The sequence below is a fragment of the Podarcis liolepis genome, assembly GCF_965112155.1.
Source record: "Podarcis liolepis genome assembly, chromosome: 10".
Taxonomy (NCBI): Eukaryota; Metazoa; Chordata; class Lepidosauria; order Squamata; family Lacertidae; genus Podarcis; species Podarcis liolepis.
In genome coordinates, this window is record NC_139562.1 from 21,137,872 (window position 1) to 21,157,991 (window position 20,120).

Genomic DNA, 20,120 nt, shown 5'->3' on the forward strand with positions numbered 1-20,120 from the left:
CAGAGCCAATGCACAACCCTATTATTCCCTGCTGAAAAGCTAATGAATTCATCAATGAGAATTTTATTGAAAGGGTATTTTCTCCACCGTGGATCCCAAACATTCACCAGTTTTCAAGTTGGGGGAAAAAAATTAAGGCTGCAGTTGTATGCACACTTACGAGGGACAAAGACCTATAAAATATAACAGGATGATCCTGAATAGGCATGCTTAAAAATGCCCTGCAATGCTGTTTGCACAAACAACTCTGAGGCCTTTTGACCTTGGATATATGTGTATCAAAGCACACACTTTTTATGCACGTTCACATGAACCTAGAGGGAGTAACAAGAGGGAACATCAAAGAACCAATGATTCATTCACTTAGAGTAAAATGAAGGTACCCTAAAAGTTAGGATCAGATTAACTGATCTTGATGTATAAGTCTATGGAAATTAATTTTCCCTATACAGATTTTGCATGGTTTATACTGATTCCACTTGCCAGTGAGTGGGAGAGAAAATGTGTGCCGTGGTGTTTTGGGCTTTGTGGCTACCATAGTATCTGAAAACAAAGGGGCATGTTGGGTGCCAGAGAAATGTCCTTGGTTCTTTATATAAATTAATGTCAGCTGGGATGGACAGATTGGTGCATCTGTCCATTTTGGTTTCTCCCACTTTCTCACTGACCCAATTTTAAGGGCAGTTTGGTGGATCGTTTCAGAAAATGTGAACCAGGTAGGCTTGCATTAAAATAAGAAACAAACTGAAGCAGGCCTAGCCTGGGATGGGACTCCAGGATGTTAGCACTCTACAGAGAAGGAATATGTGAATAAGGTTGGGGAGGGAACAAGGAAACAGAGCAATATTCCCTTCTCTCCTGTGCCCTCCCCATTTGGTCACTGATTGTCAGACAAAGAAAATGAAGTGTGTCTGGGGGTTGAGGTCAGCTTGCAAGGAGAGTTTTTGGAGACAGCAGGCTGGCAGGACTGAGATGGTGTTTTGAGTCCTCAGACTGGCTCCATAAAAAAAAAGTAAGGTGTCTCATTTTTCCTTCTGGGAGAACTCAGTTAATTTCCAAACTAATCTGAGCGGAGCTTTGGGGAAATCACTTATGTCCACGAAAGACTGTGGAAAACTCTGCATTCATGGGGCTTCATACAAAATTCGGATTATTTAAAGGAGAAAAGAATAAGAAAGGATTCTTAACTCATTGGTTCCATTTCAGAAGCAGGCACAGGCAATTTGTAACTCCCAAAATCCAGGGAGAAATTCAGACAAGGAGAAATTTCAGAAGCACGTAAAAGATTTTTCAACAGGTGCCCTCTAGGAGGAGCTAGAGAATAAAGAATCTTTCCACGCCTGCAGTCCTAAACTTTTTATATATACAAAAACAAAGCAAAGAGGCAGATGTGCTTCCTATTAAAGTAAATTTCTGGACTACAAAGTCCGCTGAGATGAGGACGTCTGGCTGGTTGAGAATGTCAAGTCATGCTTCAGGGCCTTGTAGAGACCCACAAAGGATTCCGCCCACGTGTCTTTCTGGTGACCTTGGGACTGAGCTGCCCTATAGGCTGTGTAGACCATGGTCAACACTGTCCTCTCAAAATCTTCTTTCTTTAGCACCCCAGGGTGGCCCAGCAGCCTGGCATTCAGTCGGCGAATGTCCGTGATGCTTTTAGGGATGACGTCATTGCAGAGAGTGTCAAATGCAGTCGCCTTCCTCATCGAAGCCAGCTCCTCATCTTTGACAGAGATCTTCAGGTCGTCGTTGATCTGCAGCTCACTTAGAAGAAGCTGGGGCAGAAACACACAGAGGAGGAATGAGGCAAAATTGTCCCAAAAGACGGCAGGGCAACCGTATTTTGGAGTGGTACCTTCCAAACAAAACTTGGCTCATTTGCTGTTTGGGAGAACCCAGCCAGCCTCCCACAGGAACAATGCATAACATTTAGGTTAAATTTAGATTGTTTTTATTGGAACATAAAGCAGACAAAGGGGCTGATTAGTTTAAAAATAAAATGGCAGGAGGCAGGTCAGCAGCCGTTACAGCTGTAGCCCATCACTCAGCTGTGTCTGAGACCACGTTCTTCTGAAGCCAGCATCTAACCACCATCTACTTGGTCTACGATTTCTGTTAAAATATTGCTCTGGGGCAGGGCCACGGAACCCATGGCTTTCCACAGGTTGTTGGACTTCAATTCCCATCAGCCCCTGCCAGAACAGCCAATAGCCAGGGGTGCATACCCATCAACATCTTGGAATCCCACTGTATTTGATTGCTTGTATTTGATTATATGTTGTTCTTATATTCAACTAATAAAATATTCAAAACAACAACAACATCTTGGAATCCCAAGACGTGTGTCTTCCCACCCATGTTCCTGTATGAGTCACGGCACCCAAAATGGTTGCCGTGCTCTCGCATGAGAAAACGGGATGTCCTGTTTTTTCCGGGACATTTGCAGGCTGTGCGGGACGATGGTTCCCTATTCCTGCTTTATGGTGACAACTTTAAGCATGCTTATTGGATTCAGCAATGAAGCTACAGATTGACAGTGACAACTCTACACTTCTATGATTCTGTGATTCTATATTTGATGTGGGAGAGAGCCTTTCCATATGCCTCATTCCCTAATCACAGTAAACTTGATTCTTCAGGGTTTTTTTTCCTAATGCCCGTAACTTTATTTCAGTGGCATGGATGGCTGCTCTTAAGCATGAGAGCAAAAGCCTGCAAATAAATGTCATGGCATCTCTCCTCCAGTAGCATAGAGCATGGTAGGGCAGAGGCACTCACCTGCCCTCTGAGCAGGTGAGTCACTGAGGAGGAGGATGGGTGAGACAGCAGGAAGGCAGCATGGTGCAAACACACTGGCGGGAGCACCAGGTTGGCTTTACCAGTGCAGTTGTGCTGTGCCGCCTGCCCTGCCACCTCACCCCTCCCCTTCATAAACAGCAGTGAGTCAACAAGTGCTTCTGTCCCACCAGGCTGTCTGACACTGCTCTGCACCAAGCTCCTTATCCTCTGTGCTGCCTTGACGATATTGTTATATCTGGTATATTTCTACACAGAAAAATGGTTCTCTGGTGTATACTGAACCTCAAACAGAAGGTCCACATCATCCTGAGACTTCTGAAGCACTGGGTTGAGGAGAGCTGCCGAAGACCTCTTCACTCGCTGAGCGGATGGGAAGAGCATCGCTGGGGAGGAAGGGAGAGATAAGAAAGAAGCTGTTGCGCTCACTGTGCAGCTGCCCCTGCTACCCACCCCAGCCTGGCAGGGCCGCTGTTTTTCAGAGCTGCTGCTCATCAGGCAGAAATGCAGCTTTTCATTTAAACCATACCTTTTGAACTTCTGCCCGGCACTGATAATTATAATAAATCTGGTATCTGAGCTCTGACAAGCCTTGGCTTAAACTGAAATAATGGCTCCCTTTTTAGCCATTTTGTTCCTTCCATCTAACACTATATTCCAAGACTTTCCTTCTTGTTCTAATGGGGAAGATTATTCAGTCTGAGGCTCAAATTCCCCTCTGAGCACAAGGCATTATGGGAGTTCAAGGACACATTCCTGCCAGGCAAAAACACTTGGTGTGTGTAACAAGAGACTTAGAGGGGTGTGCTTGAGGAGAAGGGGTGTGGCAGGTGGAGAATTCTGAGGGCCAGATGGAGAAGGCAGGGGGCCGCATTCAATCCATCCAGGCCTGAGGTTCCTCTGTGGGAATTTTCCAATGTTATCCTGATGACAGTGAAGAGTCTGAGGATAAAGCGTGTTCTCCTTCATGGAGAGCACGTGTTGCGGTGGGGTCTACTGAGCCACCCCTTTGTTGCCAGGCAGGTTCTCCAAGATGGCATGGGGGCAGTGATTGGTTTGCTGGGTTGCTGGGGAAAAAGTTATGTTGCAATTTTGGTGGGAGGGGTAAAATGTTTAAATACTCTGCACGCAGCTTGGGACTATCTCTTTGCTGTGTGCAACGGATCACCCGCCCACCCGCCCTAGAGTAAGGGGTTGCTGCGTTGACCTTGCTATGCCTGTCATGGGATCGTCTGCCTTCGAGCAGGGGCCTGGTAGGAATTTTTCCATCTGGCAAATTGGCTGGCCGGGTGGTTTTTGCCTACTACGTAGCAAATCGTCACAACTTGTAAGGTTGCAGTTAGGCATTGGTTATAAATTGGTGGAGGAGGGGTTAGGATAGGATGGGCCTGCCCCTCCATGGTTGCTGCGGAAAGGGAATTCCGTTAAAGGAATCCTGGGGCTTGCCAACTTTTCGTCCAATCCCTGGAATGGGACTAGGGCCGGCAAGCCTTCGGGGAGCTTGTGGGTGAGAATTGAGGGTTTGTGACTCAGCTCCAATTCTTCCCCGACTTGTTTTCCCACACTGGCTTTCGGTGGTGCCCGGAAGTCAGTTCTGTCCCCAGGCAGGGGGACAGATAGTCTTAACCAATGCCTAAACAACCACTCACAGTTTGTAATTGAATAAAGCTGTGGCCAAAATCATGCCAAAAATCTTAAACAAAAATTACGTGTCAGTTGTGAGTTATTTGGGGGGTGGATTGGGGACCTCGACACACAAACAGCAGCAAAACCCCACACCCACTGATGAAGGTTCTGATTCTGAATCTGAAACTGACAGAGGATTTCAAGAGTGCTAAGGCCTCTCTGCGACCCTCTGAAGGCTCTGATCGAGAACTGGAGGGACCACTGTTCACTATAGGCCACTTTTCTCCTAAGAAAGAAGAGGAGAGCCTTGAAGACTTGCGTCTAATTTGCAGGTCTGAAAGAGCCACAAAAGGTAGACCTCCAAAGAGATTTGCTGATGAATTTGCTAAAGCAGCTAAAGCTCTAACTGCTGTTAATAGCTCCAAGAAGGTATTTGAACCTTCAAACTTCCAAGAGATCCAGGCTTTGGACTCGAAGGATGCTGAGCCATGGTTAACTGCTAATGGGAGCACAGTAAGAACATATGAACATAATGTTCTGCTGGATCAGGCCAATGGCCCATCTAGTCTAGCATCTTGTGGCCAACCAGATGCCTGTAGGAAGTCCACATGCAGGATCCGAGCGAAAGAGCACTCCATCTTCCACCCAGCGGTTTCAAACAGCTGGCATTCAGAAGCATGACTGCCTTTAAACGTGGAGGCAGAGCGTGGCCATCAGAACTACTGGTTAACAACAACCTTATCCTCCATGAATTTCCCCAATCCTCTTTTAGAGCCATCCAAATTGATGGCCATCTCTATCTCCTGTGGGAGATTTTGCTCATTGTTTCAACCCTTTGGACCCACACTATGGGGGTGAGATCTTTAAATCAGAAGTCCTTTTTTATTATTCTTTATATATATGGTTGGCCACTGAAAAAACAGGATGCTGGAGTAGAAAGAATTCAGGTTGATCAATGTCCATCAGTCCCCCACACCGTGTCATCCTCACAATGGCCCTGTGGTTGCAATCCAGGCCTCCATTTCTCCTCCTCCTCCTCCTCCTCCTCCTCCTCCTCCTCCTCCATTCCTTTTAGGTTCTGCTCTCCTTTGCATTCCCTTCCCTCCTGCCTGAGCTGCAGCACCTTTCGCACAATGTTCTGCCTTGAAATCTTGAAGTGTTAATTGCTTAGTAATTAAAACTTCAATCACCCAGCAGTTACAATGTTTATTTGCTAAACAACCGTTGGCAGGGATCCAGGCTACAATGATCAAATTAATAACTTTTAAAGCACCATTCTTTGGGGAACATAACTCATGGAAAGGTCTACTCCTGAGGGATAGATGAATTAATCCATGGCAAAACAACTAAGGGCTCACACAGATTTCCTTTCATGCCACCGTTTCCAGACCCTCTAAGTGTCTCTATTTTCCAGGGACAGCCACAGATTTACAGTTTCTGATTTGACCCTGGAATTGTTGGGTGTTCCCTGGCTCTCTAATTATTTATGGCTTTTATTTTATGGCTGCCGAAAGGCGATCTTGAAAACCTCATGCCCTTCCATCCCAGGCCACTGGGCATGCTAAGACTTCTATCTCCTCCCATTTATGCACGTGGTTTCTTGTTTCGTTAGCTTGCTCTTCCATTGGCTTTACTCAGTAAATGCATCATCACCAATTGCCAGTGATTCATTTTGCAAATCGTGCAAAAACAAAAATGGTCTTGAGATGGAGAAAGGTGTACCGACAATATCTGGCGCAGTGTTTACAAAACCACGCAGAAACTTTTCTGCTGACTCGGCTTCCCCCAACACCAACGCAGAGCTGTGACACTTGTTCCGTATCAGAGAATAGGATGGCAGGATTAATGCGATTTGCCATCTCCATCTTCTTCCCCTGGAGGAGTTTATGTAAAACAATTATTTCATCTCACCATGCACTAATTTATTTTAATGATGCCTCCGACTCACATCATGTACAGTAATTGTGACTGCTTGGGAGACAGGAGATCCCTGATCCAGCATAGGACTGGATTTCAAAATACACTGAATTGGGAAACTCTCAGCACAATTAATGCTCTGCTTTTCTTTGGACCACATCAATGAGTCCAAAGGGGGGGTGTCTTGCTCTCTGGGCAGCCCAGGACCTCCACACATGATGCCCAAGATTGCGTCCAGAGAGGTCACTTCAGTGCTGGTCACTTTAGTGCTGCTATTGCAGCAAAAACAATGTAGGAGGCAGCAGTTACTATGACTTGCAATGGCTTTCTGGAATCTCCAGCATATAGTCTTTCCCATCACCAGCTGCTAATCCCTATGTTAATTGGGGAGGGCAGGGACTGAACCTGGCTGTGCCCTTCTGCTGTGCCCTGACCCCACTGCTTCTTGGTGGTTTTCTTACTGTTCTAATATTTTAACCAGATGTGTGACCCTCCAGGTGTTGTTGAAGAACCTCCCTCAGTCATGCTATCTGGAATTGATGGGGTTCGGAGTTCAAGAGCATCCAGATAGCCATAGGCTCCACATCCATACTATAAGGAATGTCTGTCTGTAGGCAGATCGAACAAGCCTGCTAAAGTAGGGATGGGGACCCAGTGGTTACCCTTACACTGGAGGACTCCAACTCCCATCAATCCCATACAACATGGCCAATAACCCGGGCTGATAGGATTTAGAGTCTAGCAACATCAGGTGTAGCTTGCACAATAACCTAGAACAGCTCTGCTGGTTCTGGTTTCTTTCTTTTTACTATGGAAGGAGGTGGTCAGTGGGTGAAGGCATGGTGGATGCTTTCAATTCAGAAACAAGCCAGCACTTCATCCTGCTGCAGCCACTGCCAGCCCGCTGCTGTGCTGTGCACCGTGTGAATCCTCAAATGGCCCTGGGAAATTGCTTAATTCAAAGTGCATTGGCTTTGCTGCCTGCCAGGCACACAGCGAAAGAAGACAAGCAGTGGGAAACCAGCATGAAAGAGGATAACTGGCCACTCTTCCTGGTGGGCATCACATGGAGATGCTGGTTGCATCAGACAGTACTTTCAGGTGGGGACTGTTGACATGGCCTCCACTATTTGTGTTGGCATGGTGACAGAATCTGACCATTGCAAATTCCAGTGCGAACTGCTTTTAACTGCACCTCCTGAAGGAGAATATAAGCATCCACTGGATTTTCCACATCTCTAAATGTTGCAGTATGGCATCCCAAAACACATCCATTTCCCCCCCTTTTTTCAGTATTTAAAGGAATTTTTATTAAAGCAAGAATCTTATAATCCAAATTATGGTTCTTTGCTCAGCTATCAATTCCTACTGTTAAAGGACAGTTGATTTTCACTCCCATGGGGAAGATAAATCTACCTTCCACTCTCGGCACTAGGTCGTCAGCACCCTGACCGTGATCTCACTGGTATTATGTCATAGATTATAGGCATTTTGCTGGGGTGCCTCTAGACTGTCACTATTTTGCAGGAAGGATTCATCCACACACCAAAACTTTAGTTTTCCACACTCAAAATAGATCAAATTGCTCTCTTGCTCTAGCACAACAAATCCACTTTCAAAAAGAATCAGGCTTCTTTGCAGTTTGGAGCATAACAGGAGCATGCACTGAAAAGTGTGGAATGACTGAATGACCAGCAGGCATAAACACCTTGCAAGCAAAGCAAAATGAATGAAGGACAAATACTCATTGCCATATAACCACTCAGCAAACAAATCAGAACAAATGCTCAATAAATACTGTATATAATCTCATCTCTGCTTAAGCTTTGCGCAAGAAAATCGGAATGAATGCTTGATAAACAGGGTGTCTGGAGCGGGAAGCTAGTTATATATTTTAAAAAGGCAATTGTTTTGCTTAGAAGTTAATGCTTCTAAGAAATAGAATGCAAGAACTGGTCCTGACTAGCAAAAATGTGTTTATATGTCTGCTGATGCTGCCAGGGCAGGATTTGGGGGCACAAGCCCAGGAACCCAGTCAGCAGAATGGGCAAGAGGGTCCGCTGAATGCAACAGGACTGGTGTGCCACATTTTGAAGGAAGTGATGTAATGCAGCAGTGGCCAGGGACAATGGGAGCTGTAGTCCAGCAAGATCTGGAGGGCCATAGGTTCCCCATCCCTAATCTAAAGAGAGGCCATTAAGCCCAGTCTCAAATTACCTAAATACACCTAAGTTGCTATTAGATGAAGTGATCATGCAATATCCTTTCAAAGGACGGAGAATGGACAGGGAGGAAGAGAATTATCCCACATACCATATTTTTCGCTCTATAAGTCGCACCAGACCACAAGACGCACCTAGTTTTTGGAGGAGGAAAACAAGAAAAAAATATCTGAATCTCAGAAGCCAGAACAGCAAGAGGGATCACTGTGCAGTGAAAGCAGCAACCCCTCTAGCTGTTCTGGCTTCTGCGATAGCTGCACAGCCTGCATTCGCTCCATAAGACGCACACACATTTCCCCTTACTTTTTAGGAGGGAAAATGTGAGTCTTATAGAGCAAAAAGTACGGTACTTCCCAAATTCAATCACAGAATGCTTTGAAATCTGAAGATGCAGATTTAAAGATGAGGCCCCAACTCCACTTACCTGGGCATAAGCCCGACTGAATTATGTAGGATTGTGCTGCAAATCCTTTGAAACAGCACAGATGTATGCAAAATTGTTTCACTGTAAGGAATTCATTCCAAGCAGGAGGAAACACTTGACGTCATGGGGCAGTTAGGCTCAGCAGATGAGCCCCACCGTCATGGAATTAAGGGTGGAGTGCCCCCATTTTCCAGGAAGTCTAGAAAGGAAAACCCAACTCCACCAAATGATCTCTTCAGAGAACATGACATAAAGCCAGACTCCAGACAGAGAACAAGCGATCTCTCCAAATGCTGCTCTCATTACAGTGTTCTCTGCTCTTTTCCTCTTAAAGAAGGTGAGGCCCTGGCAATGAGCCTAATGGCTAAGAGCCTTCAGGCTCTCGTGCGTCTGGCAAAAATTGCCCTTAGGTGGATTTGAGAAAGGGAGTGGTCAGCAGGCTAGGCTATTGCGGGTGGAATCACTCCCTCTTCTCCCTCTAGAAGGAGGAGGAGCAGATTTTATGCTGCAAAAGGAGTCTACTGTCTCCTGCTTATATGAATTCAGCTCTTTCATAATCTTAGAAAGCAGTACTCTTATTTAAAAATGAATCAGAATAATAGCTGGTCTGTGGAACTTCACTGAGTGCCAATTCTAGCTAGGCATGATTTGTTTTTATTCTTGGGGCAGAGCCGTGGAAAAGATAATCATAACCTCAGGCAAGCCAAAAGTGTGACCCTGTAGACAAGAAGCTTCTGTAAGTGTCTGTGAATATTTGCATTTATGTGGAATTAGAGGTATTGGGTTTGATCCAGACTGATCTGGGGTTAGATCCAGACTAAAAGTGCAGGCCTAAGTCTGTCCACTCAGAGGTATTTCCTACTGAATTCAGTGGGATGGGTGATCTTATTCCCAGGTGCTTTTAAAGCAGAGATTGGATGGCCATCTGTCATGGATGCTTTAGTTGAGATTTTTGCATTGCAGGGGGTTGGGCTAGATGACCCTCAGGGTCCTCAACATCTCGAAACATTTATGATTCTATGATTCAGGTAGGGATGAGTAAATCTGACAATCATCTTGCCCCATAAAGATGGGCAAATCTGACAATTTAGGTTGCTCCCTGTCTCTTCTTTTTCCAATCTTAAATTCAATCCTCCACATTTCCACATCAGTTTGCAATTAAAAAAAAAAGCCTTTGTGAAAATACATCTGCATTTTAGTGCAAACCTAGTCCAAATATACACTGCCTTGACTGCATTTTAGCCTAATGTAACCTTTTTGCAAAGCTTCAGGATACTTGAACCAGCCGAATGGTTGGTTGGGATAGAGATGGCCTGAGAAAAAACAGCTTCTTCTTGAGATTTTATTCCTTTTCCTAGGGACACTGAGAAGGAGGCTAAAACCTTGACATTTGGCAACCCTCGCCAGGATTGGCAGACAAGTCGTTCCAAAAATATCTACCACAACTCTGTGTTTTTTTCATGCTGCACTTATTTACAATGAACCCTAAATGTTAATAATTAGCTGGATTTGCCGTGTGCAGGCAACCCATTTTTTCAGATGTCACTGACTGCATAGTCCTCATTCCATGGAGAATGCTGCATATGGCTCATTAGAGACATCTGTCCTTAATATATCCTGCCCTGATTCAACTGACAATGGATAATTATTGTTCGTTTACAGCTTCTTGGGGAGGGGGGGAGAAATACATTTTTTTAAGCGTTCAGATTAGTGCCGCACCAAATTTTGGCCACTAAAAATATGGGGGATAATAATATCCCACCCACCCCTTCCCCACACTGCACTGCAACCAAGCCATGATGTCTCATTGATTCAGCAACAAGCTTGGAATAAAGAAGGGCACTGCACTTTGAGAAGGACATAGAGCAGGGGCTGATGGGAGAGGTAATCCAATAACATGTGGGAGTCACAAGCTCCCCATCTTTGATGTAGAAAAAGTGGTCCAAAGGAGGTCAACAAAGATGGAAATTGGAAACTAGGTCTTGTGAAGAAAAGAGGTAAAGGAGCTCAGTATGTTTAACTTGGAGAAGCGGAGCAGGGTGAGGTGGAACTGTTAGAATTCCTGCTCCATTATTGCAGTCATGGGATTGTTGTCTTTCACATGACCGTATATGTTTTGACTCCACAAAGTGGGAAGTGACAGAGACAGGATGTTTGTGTTACTGTGTTCTGTGAAGTGGGACTATTGTCCTTTGTTCTTTCTCTTTGCTGTCTGATGCTAGAGAGAGAGGGAGCCATATTGCAGTGCTCCATGTGTGTTTATATGTAAATAAAGTAGATTAGCCAAAATGCTGAGTTGCTGAGGTCTGTCATGCAATGCTCCGAAGACTCTGCAGATCCTTAAGTGTGCTGGTGTCGGTTGGCATCGGTCACTAAGATGTTCGGGCTGAAGAAAGCTTTTGAAGCTCCCGAACAAAAGACCAGGAGGGAGAGAACATGCCAGTTGGGCATGTGTCTCTGCCAGGGTCCTACTCGAGTGTAGGCATACTTTGGATACCTGAAGCATAGAATCATAGAGTTGGAAGGGATCCCTAAGGATCTAGTCCCAACTCTCCAAAGGATTCCACCTAGAAAGAGGGCAAAGACTTGTTTGTTGCCCCAAGGAACAGCGCATGATCTAAGGAGCTTAAATTCCAGGATGAAAGATTTCAGCTGAACAGTAAGATAACAGCAAAAAGCAGTATGGACAATGGAATCAATTACTCACTGGTAGGGATGGGGGGGGGGGTGAAATTTGATCCAGTTTGCATTGAAAGGGGAACCTGCCAAATTTCTCAGAAACAATGTGTGAACACAGCTATGCCAGATCTGCATTCTCTGAGACACAGGTATCCTTCAAAGTTCACAGGGGAAAGTGCATACAAAAATGTTTATATCAGGAGAAATTTGCATGGAAAAGGTGAAGGATTTTCATAAGGACTAAATCCGCCCCCCCCCCCCACCCCACAAAGTGATATGGAAGTGCGGAGAACTGAATTTTGAGATTGGAAAAATGAAAAACCGAGGGGGAAATGAAGTTGACAGAGTCGCCCATCTCTAGCTAGCGAGCGAGTGAGTGAGTGTATGGACCCTCTGTCATTGGAGGTCTTCAGGTGGAATGGCACTGGGCAGTAGTTGTGGGCCTCTAGATGTTATTGGACTCCAACTTTCACAAGTCCCAACCAGCACAACCAATGGACAAGAATGATGGAAGTTGCCATCTTGTGACACCTAAAGGGTGTCATCGCTCTATCTCTGGGTTTCCCGCAACAAGCAGGGAGTTGGACTAGTTGACCTACGATACCCCATAAAACTGTACAATTCTATGGACAAATTTGCTTCAAAATATCCAAATCAGGCAAAGGCTTTCTCTCTTTAAATTTTTTAAAAAATTACAAATTAAACTTGTCCTGTAAGCCAAAGTTCTCTTGAAAACCTGTGGATTTTGGGGCAGTCCCAACAACCTTGGCTAAGAAGTGTTTTTCTTCTCCATTACAGACAGTGCAATCAAAGCAAACACAGACCCACTGCCAAATAACAGCGGAGAGATCAAACAGGTTAGGACATTATTACAGACTTCTTCTTTTTTTCATTTTAGCCACATGGACCTCAAAGTAACCCATGAACTTGACTTTCCCTATTACCTAGCAGTGCTTAAAGGACTCATGGTAAAATGCCATCTGGAATCTGCTAATTTACAAGCATAGATGCCTTTGGGCACCTTAAGGAAACTGGGGTCTCTATGGCCTTGAAGCGTGATCAGTTGCCCTGTAAGCCACATTTTACATTAAAAAGTGGGAAGGGCAAGCAATCTGGGTCCTGGCCACCCCTTAACAATGCCCCCACTATTAATCACCAGCCAAACGAACCAGATATTGCCATATTCCATACCAAGCTCTAAACATTTCCAGGGAGCTTTTTCGAACGCAGTGGAACATTTTGATCCCAGCAGAAATGAAAAGGGAAACTCCTGTTAGTTAAATATCCAGTTCTCTAAGGGGGATCTGAGGACACAGAAGCACATCCAGCTGAAACTCATCTGCTTCCCAGTCTACGTCTCCGGATGTGCCTTTTCATGCAGACGGGGTCAGGCATTCCTATTTGGGGCCATTGGTTCTTGCACATGAGTAGAGATGGATCCGGTCCCCTGTATATGAGCAAGATGATTATTGCAAGTGCTCGTCTGCCTGCCTCCATAAACAGTGCAACACACAAATAAGTTACCATGCTTTTTTAAAAAAATGATGCTCACAAATCCTCAATAACCCTAAGAAATGAACGTGTACAGTACCCCAGCACTGGGAGTGATATGGAGTGACAATTGAAGGGGTCCCGCCAATATTCCTTAGAGACAAGCAAGTCAAAAGGGAGGCTTTTAGCCCCTGCCACTGAATGAGAGGCCCAGTGTGCTTGCCAGATGGTGGCGCAGTGGTTAGAGTGTTGAACTAGGACTTGGGAGACCAGGGTTCAAATTACCACACAGCCAAGAAGCTTGCTGGGTGACCCTGGGCCTGTCACTCTCAGGCTAACCTACCTCACAGGGTTGTTGTGAGGATAAAATGGTGAGGAAGAAAATTAAGCATTCCCCCTTGAGATTTTTGGAGAAAAGGTAAGATATATATGTATTAAAAATAAAAATAAAGAATATACTTTAGCACCATGCAGGAGGGCAACTGCCAAGCGTCACCACAACTCCTGTGAAGGCCACTTATGCCATCACTGCTATGTACTCAGGAAGGGAAGTGGAATCTCAGTTCCAGGGGCCAAATGGGGCCATCGGGAGTCTCCCCAGCTCACACACATCACTGCCCCGACTCTGCATCCTCCTTGAGATTGTGGGGAGCGGTTGGCCTGACCAGCCCGTGACCTTGGACTCTGATCCTGCTTTTGGCTTAACTGGATGGCATACTCTCCAACATCTCACTGATCAAACCCTGGATGCTCATTTTTCTTTTGCCCCCCCCCCCCAAGTTCTCGCGGGAGCCAGCTGACTTGCACCAGAGCGCTGGACCAAAAAAATGGGACATTCCAGGATCCAATCAGAAGCCAGGATGGGTTCTGTAATTCTGAGATGTCCGGCTCAAGTTGAGATGGTTGAGGGGTACGGGATGGTGTGATGGGTGGGTGGGTGGGTGTAGAAACCAGCCTATGGTACAAAGGGGGAACTGACCTTTGTTGCCCTGCCGACTTTTGCATCTGGCCCCACCCACCACCAGCATGGTTCCCTGGAAAAATGCCCATACAGGAATGCAGCCCTTAGGCTGAAAATGGTTTCCCATCCCTGCACTCAAGTGTAAGAGCCCCAACTGCTGGATCTCCTTCCTCCGTTCAGAATTCCTTGGCACAAAAACTGGCTGTCTACCAGTGAGTCACCAGAAGAGCCATTGATGGAGCCAAAGCTAACCCGGCTAGCCCCCAGCAGGCTCTCCAAATTGGATCATGGCCACCCAACTGGCGCGGAGAACACTGACTCATGTGTGTTAAGCACCATGGCTCCTGCATATCACTTATTCACCTTCTACACATCTGTCTGGCCTGACTGATTTCTGGATAACCTAGAAAGGAATGTAGATCTCTGTGTTGCTACAGATTAATTTTTTTACATGTACGTGATGGTAACAACCCAGGCTGAACCTGGATTAAGTAAAAAGTTCTCATTCTGACATCTGCACTTTTAATAGTAAAAAAGTATTATCCATTTTTAAACTCCCATTGGCTTTTAAAATTCCCAGAAGGACTCCAGAAGCTTTCTATGCTATAGTTGATCATTTTAAGGTGTGACGTATCAGTGCCATGAGAAATTGTTATGTGGCAGATGAATGGACGCACAGAGGCAGGGCTGGGGAGGTTGCACACCATAACCAAGAGTCATTTTGGCTACCTGGAGCAAATGCCTTTGGCACTATGCTATCACCTTCAGAAGTAAGTCAACTTTTCTTATCGGAACTGATAGCAACAAGCAACACAGCAGGATAAGCTTTGAGAAGCATTGAATGATTCTGTTGGTTCGCAGGCATACAATGCATTCTGTACCACCACTTTGCATGTAAGCATTCTGGTTCTGGGGCAGATTCATGTCCCACCTGATCCCAATTATACAGGACTGCAGCAGCATCCTAATAATATGTCAATCAACCTTCCCCCCAACTAGTCCATGCCGTATGTTGTGCAAATAATGGTCATTGGTGACTGAGGCTGGTGGGAGTTCTAGTCCATAGTATCTGGAGGGCACCAGGTTGAGAAAAATGGAAGGCCATGTCAGGGGAGTTGTATGGCTCTATCCCAATTTAGCCTTGCCTTTTTTCTGTGCTCACACCTAGGTGGTTACATCTCCACTTTCAATAGTGAAAAAGTATTATCCATTTTTAAACTCCATTTTAAAATTCCCAGAAGAACTCCAGAAGCCTTCTGGAGTCCTCCTTTGGGACAGCCCAAGTATATCAACAAGTGAATGTATTAGATGGAGTACAAGGTTTGCCACACCAGCACAGTGTTTGCAACCAGAACCCGCAACAGGAGCCAATCTGGAGTATTGCTCTGGTGTCATCAAATGGGGCAATGCTATAGTGATCATTTTAAGGTGCAATGCAATCATTTTCCCACACAATGTATCAGTGCCATTGCCTGCCTTTCTGCGCTCACACCTAGGTGGTGACATAGGATGAAGCTATAGGGAAGTTGCTTCTAAGCTGCTGCGGTAATATATGAATAGAGGTGGATGAATAATATACACTCCTCTTTTAAGAAATGCTGCTACTTAGCTTTCCTAAGATGAGATGAGGCCCAGAGCTGGGTTTAAAGGCACATGGTACAGAGACCCCTTGCTGAAGCTAAGCGGTTCTGGCTCTGGTTTTGCAAGCTTCTTTGAGATCAATAAAAGAATGGTGATATACATATAATAAATAATGGTGGCAGCCGGGTGCGTGTGAAGTTAAGTTGAAATAAAAGAGGCACGCCAACATTTCTTTAAAAGAGGAATCAACCGTTCTTCCTTAATTTCCCTTTACCATTGCGAGAAAAAGCAGAGCTCAAGATAGGATTCCACCGCAATGTGTTTAAAATCAGCCAGGCTCAAAATGTACAGCTGCATGTGGTTGAGTGTAGCAAAAATAATAATTCAGTTCAGGTCTTCAGCTTGCAGGGTTTCTGTTTGTGTGAACAGAGTCCATGTAAAAACATATGAGACCAATTAGTAGTGTTCGTTTACAGGACTTAATTCCAGATAGGTACCCTGTGGTTTCAATGTCCACCTTTTACACCTGGAAGAGAATCTATGTTAAAGTTAATTTTTTGCAAGAAAGAAAACAGGGGGCTGTTTTATGAAATGGATGGGAATAGACGAACATAAGCAAACAAGCAAATACGCAGACCACTCTCAAGAGCTGGTAGAGGGAGATGGGGAGAGAGAGCCCTCAATTGATCTCTCCTGTGCAACACCTCTGTTTCTCTGCTGTAAGCAATTTATATTTATAACTCTTACCTCGGTTCCACCTGGGAGGCACAGTGGCATGAGCATTGTAATATAACAATAGCAGCAGCAGCGTCTTCAAGTGCATCCTTGATCGTCCAAAAATAGTGCCCTAGCTGTGCCTATAGGTTAGGCCTTTCTTCCCAACCTTCTCCTTGTATCTGTAACAGCCAGCAAATTCTTATCCTCTTCCCTCCTGGTAGCAGGAAAAACTTGCTGAGCGCAATTTTTTTCCTGACAAACTAGCGGCACCTCGCCTTAAACCAAGTCTCTTTGGGATCAGGGAATTCATTTGCACAGACGGGCTCTGTTTTATATCCACATCTGGAATGACTCATGACGCATGTGAGTTTGCTGGCAGCTGTGGGGGTATATAAATATCATTACATTTTTGCATTTCAGTTCCATTCAGTAGTCAGGCCAGTTGGAATTTCCCTGTGTCAACAGACACAAGTAGCTGTATTAAGGAGCACTATTAAATCTTTAGGGTTGCAGTCTACTATACGCATGTCCTCGTGATCAAAGCCTGTGCTCTTGGAGTGACACATTGGATGCATAAATGAGAGAGTGGGTCGTGCTCATTGAGAGAATGTTCTGTTTTTCTCGGTGCCAATTTATTTTACAGAGAACATTGGAAAAGACTTCAGCCAATCAGGTCACTACTGGGTGGAAGGTGTGTAGAAGTCAATCCTTGACTTGGATTGATGCTCTTGTAAAACAATATTTAATAACAAACCGGACACATTTATGGAAGATGTAGTGAGCTTTTAGTGAGACCACATTCATATTCTCACAGCATGCAGTTTGAAGAATGAGCATGATCCAGCCAAAGTTAAGTGCTTTTAAGGTTTGCTGTTTTTGATGGCACATCTTTAAGCAAGGCTTAATTCTCTCCCATTGAATTCATAGCACCCTCCAGATTTTTGGGTGTGTGTGTTGAACTACAATTTCCATTGTAGTTCTGTCCATTAGCCATGCTGACTAGGGATAATGGGAACTGTATTCCAACAACTTTTGGTGGGCCCTTCATTGGTAACCCAGGGCTAGATTGCTCCAAATGTTAAGTGCCATTATGAAAATGGATTTAGACACCCCTGCAGATTTTTGGCGAATTCTATAGGAAATAATAAGCCTCCATTCTCTAGTTCACTCTTCCATAGCCTCTGATGGTGCAGCATATCTGAGAACCCAGTCTGCCATCTTGATGTCGTTCACAGCACCATGAGTCAGGGGCCTAGTGAACTGTTGCATGACAACAGCCGTACATGTTTATTATGTGCAAAATATACACATGAAACAGAGGAAGGTTGCTTTTCTTGTGATTACCTTGTGGCATAATTTTTCTTTCCTTTTCAGTGCAGAGTACAAACAGTGTCTGGATCTTAGCCAATTTTTGTAGAGGCAGTTGTCAAGATTGTTGACATGCTGTTCAGAGTGTAGCCGGGCAGAATGTAGATTGGGATCTACCGGTAAATCTCTGGGTGATGTTTGTTAGATTGGCAAGGCCTTCTGACTCCCTATTCTCGAACAACAGCAACAAACCAAAACTCCCCGCACCTTCTCCCCCAGATTAGATTGCTGGGGAAAGTATACTGTTTACTGTCCTGATCACAAATTCCCTGGGTGAGTATGTATTCAGAGGCACCCTCACCCTTCCTTCTTAATAAGAACCGTCAGTAGAGTAGACCCACTGAAATTAATAGCCAAGAGTAATGTTGCTTCATTAATTTCAGTGGGTTTACTCTGAGTAGCAGTTAGTTGAATGCAACCCAGCTGAGCCACAATTTTGCATTTGGTTCCGGTTGGTGAGCCTCATGGTTCTAGTAAGAGCCAAAGCAGATGCCACAAATCTGAATTGTGTCGGTGCCTACTCCTGGTCTGCCATCCTTCTACAGAGATTCAGCTGGGGAGGGTGCCCTATGCTGGCTACTGAGAAGCGTTGTGCTGCTGCTGTTGTCCCAAGCAGCAGTCTAGCTACATTTCTCCCCTGTTAGAAAACAGGGGCGGCAAGGGGAAGCCACCACTGCTCACCACTATTTCATTTAGCACAGGCATAGGCAAACTCCGGCCCTCCAGATGTTTGGGACTACAATCCCCATCATCCCTAGCTAACAGGACCAGTGGTCAGGGATGGTGGGAATTGTAGTCCCAAATTATCTGGAGGGCCGGAGTTTGCCTATGCCTGATTTAGCACTTATGTACCGTTTAAGATAAAAACACCGAAACACCATACAGTATAAGAATATACCACAATAATCAATATAAAATTTAATCAGTGGAACATACAGCTGAGGTCACCCCATCTTTCCCTCCAAGCAGCTCAAGGTGCAACGCATGGTTCTCCCCATTTTCATTTTCACCTCACAAGAATCCTGTGAGCTAGACGAAGTGATAGTGACTGGCCCAAGGTCACCCCATGAGCTTCACAGCTGAGCGAGGAGCTGAACCCCAGTCTCCCAGGTCCTAGTTGGGCCCTCTAACACTATGCTGTGGATACCTGGCATTCACACAGAAAATGCCTTGTACATGAAAAAAGCTCCTGCCTTCACCAAGCCTGCAGCACATGCTGCGCACGTAGCTTGATCGGTGTTGGCAGCCCCATGTAAACAGGCGAAACCATCCTTGGGCCAAGAGCTACTTTGGAAACACCCTCTGGTGAATGAGCCTTCAGTCTCTTGATGCAGCCGTTGCCTGGCTACTCCGCTTAGCATATAGTCTCGCGGCACTGTTCTATTTGGGGAATCCTCAACGAGGTGTGTACATTTTAATGAAGGAAATGCAGCTCTGGAAGCATGAAGTCATCGCAGCTAAAAATACAAGAAGGGGAACGTTTCCCTTTGCATGGAGCCAGTGTAAATATACGTGTGTGAATGCATCAATGGTCCCAGCAAGCCACGTGATGCTAGTGCAGTTTCTTCCAGATCACACCCATAAGACATACCTTTTAAGAACCATCAGGTTAAAAAATGGTCCATAGGAACTTGGTGTAGTTCTATGGCTGAAGTTAACTCTTCTACCTTCCTGGATGCCACTTTGAGGTCCTTGCAAATAGGATTGCTTTTAGTTATATTAAGTCAGACTATTTGCCTGTTTTGGTCCAGCATTGCCTATTTCCCGGGGTCTTAGGCAGAGGTCTTTCTCATCAATTGCTACTTGATCTCTCTCTCTCTCTCTCTCTCTCTCTCTCTCTCTCTCTCTCTCTCACACACACACACACACACACACACACACACACACACTCTAACTTGAGACATTGAGGGTTGGCAGGGGGTTGGACTCGATGGCCCTTGTGGTCTATTAACTCTATGATTCTATGATTCTATGAATCTTGGACCTTCTACTTGCAAAAATCACCTGCTCCACCACTGAGCTATGGCCTCTCCTCATCTTCTTGGAGCCCTTGGGAAACAAGCAAGGCACCCTCCTTAGTTATGAGGAAAGCAACAATGCTTGCAATAAGTTACCTGAACCAGTCGGGGGTAATAGACAGAAAGGCAGCCTATTCTTTTCTTGTAGATTCTTCCTTAAAGAACTACTTGTTGATATGTGGCCTGTGTTCTCAGGCTTCCTTCCTTCCTACTTCTTCTCCAAGCCCATTAGTGTTAGCAAGCGTTAGTGTTAACCTCTTGACTCCATATTGGCCACCTGTAAGCTTATACACAGAATAACTTCGTTTGCCATGAGGAAT

The 20,120-nt window shown here is 45.2% G+C and overlaps 1 protein-coding gene across 1 annotated transcript; it reads right to left on the reverse strand.

Annotated features, from left to right (window-relative positions):
* Positions 1-1,341: 1,341 nt before the first annotated feature.
* Positions 1,342-16,722, reverse strand: FAM180A (family with sequence similarity 180 member A). Its single transcript, XM_083462107.1, has 3 exons — positions 16,445-16,722; positions 3,082-3,182; positions 1,342-1,775 (listed from the first exon to the last, which is right to left on the reverse strand). The coding sequence occupies exons 1-3, from the start codon at positions 16,518-16,520 to the stop codon at positions 1,419-1,421; spliced, it is 534 nt and encodes a 177-aa protein (XP_083318233.1). The 5' UTR covers positions 16,521-16,722; the 3' UTR covers positions 1,342-1,418.
* Positions 16,723-20,120: the final 3,398 nt, after the last annotated feature.